The 9,159-nt window shown below is 42.9% G+C and overlaps 3 protein-coding genes across 4 annotated transcripts; 1 reads left to right on the top strand and 2 right to left on the bottom strand.

Annotated features, from left to right (window-relative positions):
• Positions 1-4,822: 4,822 nt before the first annotated feature.
• On the bottom strand, positions 4,823-6,105 carry LOC125766655 (replication termination factor 2). The gene is made up of 3 exons (XM_049432882.1): positions 5,927-6,105; positions 5,472-5,843; positions 4,823-5,403 (listed from the first exon to the last, which is right to left on the bottom strand). Exons 1-3 carry the CDS (start codon positions 5,993-5,995, stop codon positions 4,885-4,887), a joined length of 960 nt encoding a protein of 319 aa, XP_049288839.1. The 5' UTR covers positions 5,996-6,105; the 3' UTR covers positions 4,823-4,884.
• Positions 6,106-6,286: 181 nt separating this feature from the next.
• On the top strand, positions 6,287-6,964 carry LOC125766660 (uncharacterized). Its single transcript, XM_049432888.1, has 2 exons — positions 6,287-6,719; positions 6,801-6,964. Exons 1-2 carry the CDS (start codon positions 6,477-6,479, stop codon positions 6,918-6,920), a joined length of 363 nt encoding a protein of 120 aa, XP_049288845.1. The 5' UTR covers positions 6,287-6,476; the 3' UTR covers positions 6,921-6,964.
• Positions 6,965-6,981: 17 nt separating this feature from the next.
• LOC125766646 (uncharacterized) lies at positions 6,982-9,074 on the bottom strand. Of its 2 annotated transcripts, XM_049432872.1 has the most exons (4): positions 8,456-9,074; positions 8,252-8,395; positions 8,018-8,156; positions 6,982-7,925 (listed from the first exon to the last, which is right to left on the bottom strand). In XM_049432872.1, the coding sequence occupies exons 1-4, from the start codon at positions 8,553-8,555 to the stop codon at positions 7,010-7,012; spliced, it is 1,299 nt and encodes a 432-aa protein (XP_049288829.1). In that variant the 5' UTR covers positions 8,556-9,074; the 3' UTR covers positions 6,982-7,009. The 2 variants fall into 2 exon arrangements, with proteins under 2 accessions (XP_049288829.1, XP_049288828.1); XM_049432871.1 differs by having other exon boundaries at positions 8,252-9,074.
• Between the last annotated feature and the right edge of the window lie 85 nt (positions 9,075-9,159).

Below are 9,159 nucleotides of genomic sequence, written 5' to 3'. Positions count from 1 at the left end.
TATCATAAAAATAATAAATAGACTCGTTGATAAGAAATTGCACACTTTTTGGACTATGGTTTTTGTGCTTTCTCATTTGTCGGATATGGCCGATGTGCTTGCTAACGCATAACGCACGAGCACGGATAATCGAATTTTGTTACAACGTGTAACGCACATCGGTTTATTAAAATGAATTTTAGATCAGAAATTATTTTTTATCAAAATCGTTCATGTTAATTCAATATAAATATAATCCAAAATGATAAAGAGCACAAATTGATATATCATATTGTTAGAATTTACGTTAAAGAATCAGCACGCAGAGAGCACTATTCTACTCGTCACACAACTCGGTTTATTAACACACGTCTAGATTATGCAACATACTAGATCGGAAGTAGTTAGAAGAATGATATTACATTAGTTCGTCTGCGTTGCACAATGGGTTATCTCATGTCCAACACTCCTCCTCAACGAAGACGAGTTTACTTCCTGACGCCGATAGCTTCGCGATGTTTCTCGAGTTTGATGCGCTCCAACGGCTTGGTCATCATATCGGCTTGCATTTCATCTGTTGGCAAATAAAGGAGATCAATTATACCCCTTTTTCGCAGATCTTTAGTGTATGCATGCTTGGTATCAATATGCTTCGATCGATTGTCGATGCGATCAGACTCAACCATCTTAATGCAAGACTGGTTGTCTTCCCAGATGACGACGGTTCCTGGATCTGCTTCTCCCAAATCATGCAACAATCTTCTGATCCACATCAGCTCCTGGCAGCACGTCGATAGGGCCACGAATTCTGCTTCTGTTGATGATAAAGACACGCAGGTCTGCTTTCTAGTAGCCCATGAAATCAAACCTCCGCCGTATTTGATCAAAAATCCAGAGTTGGACTTTCTGTCGATTTCGTTGCCTGCCCAATCAGCATCCGCAAAGCATTCTAGCTTTCCTGCTCCGCTGCCCAGGTGCAGCCGAAGATCTTTAGTACCTTTCAGATACCGTAGCACTCGTTTAGCTTCCGTCCAGTCACGGTTTGTTGGCATAGACACCTTTCTACACAGTATGGATGTACTAACACTGATGTCCGGTCGCGTGTTCACCGATACGTAAAGCAAACTTCCTACCAATGACCGATACGATGTATTGGTTTCCATAACTTTCTCCTCCTTTTGCTTTAGGTAGCAGGGATCGAGCGGAATCTTTGATGGGTTTGCATCCTCGTGTCCGAATCTGCCAACTATCTTTTCGATATAACTCTTCTGGTTAAGTACGTAGTGTCCGTCTACTTTCTCTATCTGGATGCCTAGAAATTGCCGCAAATCTCCCAGGTTGGACAGCTTAAACTGTTCTTTTAACACAGTGCTAATGTTATTGAATTCTATTTCGGATTTGCAAAACACCACCATGTCGTCCACATAGATCAATATGAAGCTCCTTTCGCCTTCCTCGTCCTTTACGTATAAACACGAATCTGCCAGGCCAGGTTGGAACCCCATCTTCTTGAATACTCCGTCGATCTTTTTATTCCAGACCCGTGCAGATTGTTTTAAACCGTACAGGCTCCGTTTAAGTCGGCACACTAGATTTTCATCCGACTGGAACCCTGGAGGCTGCTTCATATATACTTCTTCGTCCAGATCTCCATACAAGTACGCACTCTTTATGTCCAGATGTTTAACCACCATACCCTTCCGAGATGCTATCGACAGCAAAGTCCGAAAAGTGGTTTGTTTCGCCACGGGGGCAAAAACTTCATCATAATCTGTGCCGAACTGTTGGGAGAATCCTTGTGCGACCAATCTCGCCTTGTACCGTACCACTTGACCATTTTCGTTTTCCTTTCGCTTGTAGGTCCATTTACAGCCGACTACTTTCTTTCCCGCGGGTAGCGGTACTAACTCCCACGTCTGGTTTTCATTTAACGAATTTATTTCGTCTTCCATGGCTGACTGCCAAGCATCCTTTTCTGCATGCTGTATTGCTTCCGAGTAACTTCGGGGCTCGCTTGCGTCATGCTTTGTCAATCCCGATACCTCGATATACCGCTACGGTGGGACTCCTTTAGTAACTCGATCAGATCTTCTAGGACCAATTCCAGTGTCCACGTTGTCGTTGCTACAGGATGCTGAGTCTTCATCGTTTTCACTGTTAGCCGAATCGAACGTTTCATCCTCGTCGTCGCTGTTTTCTTCTAGATGACATGAAGGTTGCTTCAACGTGGATTCGTATTCGATCTCCTCCTCGATGGCTTTCATTGAAGACGTTGGTCTGATTCTGTTAGCGCTAAAATGAGAATTTTCGACAAAACGAACATCCCGGCTAACAATAATCTGTCGCGTTTCCTGGTCAACAAATCTGTATGCTTTATGATCCGGTGAGTATCCCACAAACGTGAGTCGTTTTGCGGTAGAGGAGAGTTTGTTACGCTTTTCTTTCGGTATATGTACCCAGGCGCTGCAACCGAATACCTTGAGGTGCTTGACATTTGGCTTAACACCATGCCACAACTCGAATGGTGACCGCTTTACTGCTTTTGTAGGTAAAATATTTTGGAGGTAAACTGCAGTGTTTAGAGCCTCCGCCCAGTACCATTGGTGCATATTAGCATCAGCAAGTAAACATCTCACCATTTCGACGAGATAACGGTTCTTCCGTTCTGCCACTCCGTTTTGCTGAGGACTGTATCCTGCGGTATACTGCGCCTGTATGCCGTGACGTTTATAAAATTCTTTCAGCTTGTGCCCACGGTATTCTCCTCCTTGATCCGATCTGATAATTTTCGGGTTGCGACCGAAAATATTCTTTACCATCGATACGTACTCCTCGATTTTTCCAGCAACGTCTGATTTGTGCTTTAGGAAATAAAGGACACAATACCGAGAATAATCGTCGATCACAGTCATGAAGTATCGATATCCGGTTACGGAAGGTGTTTCTACAGGCCCACAGACATCTGTGTGTACTAGATCCATCGGAGCCTTCGTCGATGATAGAGATTCCTTCGGAAAAGGAGTACGCACGCTTTTACATTTCATGCAGCATTCACAAAGTTCATCAACGCCGCAGTGTACCACTTTGTATCCAGTGACAAGGTTTTCTCTGGCCAGACGGTCAATTGCTCTCATCTCACGGTGCCCGAATCTTTTGTGCCATACGTGCTCACAGTCCATGTTGTGGTGGCTTTGAGTCGCCAACACGGCCCTGCAGGGTTGCTTCAGAACATATAGGCCGTTAACTGGATATGCACAGGCAACGGTCTCTTTTCCCGCCGTGATTCGACATCCTATTCGATCGTTAAATGTCACTGTAGCACCTCTCTGGATAATTTGCGACACCGACAGCAGGTTGAGAGTTAAACTTGGTGTGTATAAAGCGTCGCTTAATTTAACCTCCCTGGGCTCTCCATTTTCGTTGCATAGGTTTACCATCGCGGTACCCTTGCCTATTACTGGAGCCTGTTTTCCATCTGCCAGCCTCACCGATTTTACATCACTGCTTCTTAATTCTCTGAAACAATCCCGGTCTGCAACGGTGTGGCTGGATGCACCAGAATCTACAACCCAAATTTTGCTTTTATCATCCGTTTCACTTACCCCTGCAAACGCGAATGATACACTGTCGTCCTTCTTCTGTGGTTTGCCACGGCTGCTGCTTCTATCAGACGCTCGAACCAATTGTGGACAATTCGGCTTCTTGTGGCCCGTCTTGTTGCAATGGTAACACACGATCGGCTTCCTCGGCTTGCTATGTCGTCCGATGCCAACCTCCAGCACGGAATCCGTTGTTACCTCGCGTTGCTTATCGGCCTCATCGATCAGCTTACTCTTCACGAGCTCCATTGTGAGATCGTCGTCTCCGCGAGCCTCCAATGCGGTGGAGAGTGTGGCGAAGGAGTTTGGCAGGCTCCGCAGAATCATCGCGACTCTGAGGTTTTCTGGCAACTCCTGTCCAGCATTTCGCAGCTGCTCGAACAAATCTTCCATTTTGAATATGTGTTCGACCATATCTTCGCCATCCGAGTATCGCTTATCACAAATCCTTTTTAGAAGTGAAACTTTTGAGGTTAGAGTTGTTTTGCGATGATGGTTCTGTAGCGACAACCAAGCCTCACGTGCCGTCCTCGAAGCACGAATTAACCCGTGTTGGTTGTCCTCTATCAGCAAACCGATTGTCGCCCTGGATTTTAGAACACCAGCGTCCCATGTAGCCTGCGATTCGCTATCCGGTTTGACACCCGGTTCTACGAAGCGCCAAAGCTCCTCACGGACGAGTAACAACTCCACCTTAAAACGCCAACTGTTGTAATTGCTGTTATTCAGCTTTGTTATGTTGAATCGGCTTCCCTCCATTTTCGACAGCAAAAGGATTTACAGTAGATAAAGCGGTGTGCGCGGGCCCATAACCTGTTAGAATTTACGTTAAAGAATCAGCACGCAGAGAGCACTATTCTACTCGTCACACAACTCGGTTTATTAACACACGTCTAGATTATGCAACATACTAGATCGGAAGTAGTTAGAAGAATGATATTACATTAGTTCGTCTGCGTTGCACAATGGGTTATCTCATGTCCAACACATATCAGTTCGATAATAATTTTCTTGTACGATACCATGTGATTTTTTGGTGAGAATGACAAATATTTCTTCTTTAGCTAGAGACTGCTAGAACATTTTATTTTATCGTGTATCAAAGAACCAAGAACATGGCGAAAGATAAGCTAATATCCTATGTTGACGATTAAATCATATTTTACATTGTAGTCTACAGTAGTTTACAGTGTCAAATGATAAGCAGTACAGATATTTTGAATGTAAGCTACTCTACGCTTCCCTTAGTTTGTGAAAGTAAAATATTTTATACATACCTAGTTGTACAGAAACTTATTATACCTGTTCAATTATAGAACGGATTGTATGTAACCCAGTGAGCACGCTTTTGATCTTTTTCACTTTCATGGGTCGTAAAGATAGATTTATAGACGGAGGATGCTTTCGGATCCTTAGCGACACTGTAATCGTCCTTAGACTTCTTAAAAACTGGATCTTCTCCTATCTTGTCGCTTATGAGGGCACGCTTATTCGGAACCATTGGTTTACTGGTACCTTTGCTGCTTCCCTCGCCATTAACCTTTGCGGAAGATGGCAACAGTTTTTTATCAACCATGCTCGAAGATGAAGTAATGGTCGATTCTGCAACCACAGATGAAGTGGATGTTGCACCAGCAGCTGATTCGGTAGCGGCGTTAGATGTAACAGTAGCAGAAGCTTTTGACTTAGACTTTTTGTCTGATTTAGCTTTCTTTTCTGACCGTGCACGAACATTCCGTTCTTCCATTTTTATGCGCATTTGCTCAGTTTCCTCTTCCGTTCCGTTGAGGATTACAATGTCGTCATCGTTGTATGGTGTTTGACACTAAAATGGTATATTTGACCATATACATTGAGTATAAAGACAAAATGTAACTTAACCCTACTACTTACAACCGAGCACACTTTTTCCTTGACTTCCTTAAGCGCTCTTTCAGAAAATACGCATCCACAAGTCCAAAGTGCAACAAACCGGAACTGCCCACTCATTTCAAGTCCAATCAGGGCACATATGTAGGGAGAACTCTTGTCGTCCTTTGTTTCATCATAGGCTGGGTTAGCGGTTAAGTTTAGGTTCTTGATATCCTTGAGCGATTTGATATGCGCACAAGCCTCGGTCATTTTCTCCTTGTCCAGCAGAGCCTCAATCACATTTTGCTTCGAGTACAGTCTGCCTAATCCACACATCACGATCGGCTGCTGTAGTCGCTGTTGAGTCAGCGCACAATGTTTCCATCGGAATTGCCTTTCAGCGTCTTTATCTTTCTGCAAAGACACCATTACACGGAGTGGCATTTAGAACCATGAACATTCCAAAGCGACAGATAGGAAATGCGCCAATTACTGACCTGTTCCGGTTTCTTCTTAAGTCGCACCAGCTCATCACGGCGAGGAATAGTTCCACCATCACATCCCATGTTTGAAAAAGCGATTCAATTTATCGGAAAATACGAAAAGAAATGACTATTTTCTGTGGACAACACAGAAGATTTGTTTACAAATGTTTTGTTGTCCTGACTTTTGACAGCTCTCGTTTCTCCCAATGGCTAGCAAGATTCGAAACAAGAAAAAAAATGTAATTTTCGAAATCAATATTTTTGTAAATTTATTTAATTTTTATTACTGTTTAATTTGCGTATGCCTCAAAATCCTTCTTTTTCCTTTGCTTCAAACACGCGTATCTACCTATTGTTTTTATTGTTTTGTAAATTTGTAAAATTTTCGTAATGTCGTAAAATGCAGGCATCGCTAGCTGAAGGGGGTTATAAGCTGTCACACAATCAAACCACAACGCGCGCCGACCAAACACCATCGCGCCAATACCATTCTACAAGAAATTTCACGGTTGCTTCCCTAGAATAACGTTTCTTGACGGTGTGTGCGGGAAATTGTTTAAAAATGCTCCAATTCGAACGCAGATCAATAGTAAACGGAGCTTCCTTAAAAAGACACGTTGGCCAACCCATCAGCATTCATTTGAAGGTGGATCGTGCCGACGATGGGTGCAAATCGTTCAGTGGCAAAACGACAGACGGTGTTAATGTTCAAGTGATGCTGTTGGAACCTCTGAATGGCGTTTGCACAGGATGGATCGAAGTAATTGGTGTCGCTGGTCCCAATGACTCGGTTCGCGGTAAACAGGTAAGTGGCCTGATGTGGAAAAAGATTCGCATTTTATGTTCGTGACAGACACTGACCGTAAGTTGCTTCTGATTATTCCAGATCATCACATACTTTAACGCTGGGGATAAAACGGAGAACTTCGATGTGGACGGACACAACATGCTTTGCACACTGCTATCGGTGTGTAAGGAACCTTTTTACATGGGTCCACAAATGTAATTGTATGGAGAATATACGTAATGTTTGAATAATTAACACCATTACATTGTGTCCTTCAGAGTTGGATTTGCAGAAAATGTTTTTCATTATTATTCATTCAGCTGCAAGGTTACTTCCAATAGCAGCCACATCATTCGCAAACATTCGAGTGTTACACCGTAGCAAATAGGAAAGCATTCGATGATGAACCCTACAATTGTATCGTTATTGATCGTTCCTTTGGATATGTACAGCAGCAAAGCTTCAGTTTCCCGCCATGCGTACCACGGCACCATCAGTGTGACAGTGGCAATAATTTTCCACACTAAAAATGTCGCTTCTTTTAGTAAATTTACCGGTTCAATAGACTGCAGGAAAGTGTCCCAAATTGTACGGATCGTAAAATTGCGCTTGTCTATCTCGCGCTCGATCAACCGCTGAAGGTAATCAATTTTATCCAACGGACTACCCTTGATCGACCGAAACGAGCACACAAAATCACCACAAACGTACACGACGGAAATGCATAGAGCTGATAGCAATTGACCCATACCTGTGTACTGCTTGCGATCGATGTCGGGTGATTCGAGAGGATCGTGCTGATATACAAACTCATTCCAGCGGTAAAGAATCGAAGAAAAAATATAGTTCCACAGTCGCGGAATGTAGTAAGGTTTAGCCAACACATTGTCAAACATTGGCTCAGCTCGTTCAAGGTATCCGTTCAAGGGGATGTAGCTGAGGTTGCGTTTCTCCGCTTCATTCAACAGTTTAAGATCGATCGCATACAGCAGATAGTTGGAGCATTTTTCACCGCATTCATTGGGCGGTTCACTCACTACAGGAATGCACACGATTTGCCACGGAAGGGCGGCTTTTGTACTCGTTATCAACGAATCTTTATCTTTACTGGTTGAGCTGCTGGTAGTCGCATTGGTGATGTTTAATAAACACATCAATTCCTTCATTGGTCTTCCCCGTTGTATGGCTGGGGCCAATAGTATGTGTTCATCTGCACTGCTGGTTCTGGTTGTACAAAATACCGTACGAAAAAGAAAATTGTAGTATTCCATTAGTATTGTTGGTAAAAAGGAAACCAGGAATGTGCCAGAAATTACCCCTTCAACCATGAATATTTGTTCCAGCAAGACATGAAAGGAAGTATAAATTGCGGTAGGCAAAGTCGCATATGGCTGCTGCTGCAATCACTAATGTGATGCAAAAATTCTTCCCTCAGCTGCACAATATCAATTTCTCCTGGCGTGTGAAGGTGGAAAGCAATAATGAAACATAAACACAGATAGATTAATCACTACCGGTAATCGAGACTAACGCGCGCGCCAAGCAAATACCTTCCATCTCCATTAGCACACACAACACCTCAGGTTTGCGCGATCGATCGACGAAGCTTTTGATGCCGTGCACTTTGGTCCTCTTCAGCCATGGATAGCGCCAAAACAGGATAATAATCCACAGTTGTCGAGAGATAGCAACAGCTGTAAGAACAATGTGCTTATGGTGAGAATTTAATAACTGTTTCAAACAAAAAATCTTACTTGCGTAACTTATGAAGAAAAACGGTAGCAGGAAGAAAACAAGAACGATACATCTGATGGCATTCAGAGTTATCCTGCTAGTCGCTGCATCTGTCCACATGTTTTATCGATTTTAGCTCGGAACGCAAGGTTTTGAACCACCAGATTCGAGTTGTGCATCGTTCGGCACAACGATCAGTACTACTACTAGGCGATCGTATTCTACACCCACTGTAAACAATCGCCACCTCCTTAATGTTCACGTGCTTATCAATGTTTTTAAATAATCTTCTCTCACCAATACACTTCACATTTGCTAGAACGCTGGAAGCAATAAACGGGATTTGAATTTCGTTGTTTCCATTGCTTCCACTTTTTTCGAACTTAATTTATGTTTACGTTCGCTTGGTAGGCATATTGATTTGAAATGTTCTCTCATATGCATGCAAAATGGTTGATGAAGATGATAAAAACTCTACATGAAACATAATCCAGTATTAGACTGGATTAAACGAAGCTTTTACAGATTTTATATCCCACTTGGCATTATTCTACATCGAGCTTTTAATCATTTATTAATGTAAACTGATGACAACAACGCAGAAAGAATAAGCCGCCGATATATAATGTCCACAACTTTATCAGCCTGTTGTTCTTATTTGTCCTTTGAACGTGAATACTCATAACCTAATAACAGAAGAACATGTTTCGGAGTTTGTCTTCGA

The sequence above is a fragment of the Anopheles funestus genome, chromosome 2RL (genome assembly GCF_943734845.2).
Source record: "Anopheles funestus chromosome 2RL, idAnoFuneDA-416_04, whole genome shotgun sequence".
NCBI lineage: Eukaryota > Metazoa > Arthropoda > Insecta > Diptera > Culicidae > Anopheles > Anopheles funestus.
This window is presented reverse-complemented; position numbering and strand designations above follow the sequence as displayed.

What these genes read in the sequence shown, in the direction of transcription:
- LOC125766660 (XM_049432888.1), top strand. Translation starts at nt 6,477, where the DNA reads ATGCTCCAATTCGAACGCAGATCAATAGTAAACGGAGCTTCCTTAAAA. An exon ending in ACTCGGTTCGCGGTAAACAG is followed by an intron (nt 6,720 to 6,800) that starts GTAAGTGGCCTG and finishes TGATTATTCCAG; the next exon opens with ATCATCACATACTTTAACGC.
- LOC125766646 (XM_049432871.1), bottom strand. Translation starts at nt 8,555, where the DNA reads ATGTGGACAGATGCAGCGACTAGCAGGATAACTCTGAATGCCATCAGA. An exon ending in TGTGCTAATGGAGATGGAAG is followed by an intron (nt 8,157 to 8,251) that starts GTATTTGCTTGG and finishes TTCACACGCCAG; the next exon opens with GAGAAATTGATATTGTGCAG. An exon ending in AAATATTCATGGTTGAAGGG is followed by an intron (nt 7,926 to 8,017) that starts GTAATTTCTGGC and finishes TTGTACAACCAG; the next exon opens with AACCAGCAGTGCAGATGAAC.
- LOC125766655 (XM_049432882.1), bottom strand. Translation starts at nt 5,995, where the DNA reads ATGGGATGTGATGGTGGAACTATTCCTCGCCGTGATGAGCTGGTGCGA. An exon ending in TTAAGAAGAAACCGGAACAG is followed by an intron (nt 5,844 to 5,926) that starts GTCAGTAATTGG and finishes GTGTCTTTGCAG; the next exon opens with AAAGATAAAGACGCTGAAAG. An exon ending in AGGAAAAAGTGTGCTCGGTT is followed by an intron (nt 5,404 to 5,471) that starts GTAAGTAGTAGG and finishes ATACCATTTTAG; the next exon opens with TGTCAAACACCATACAACGA.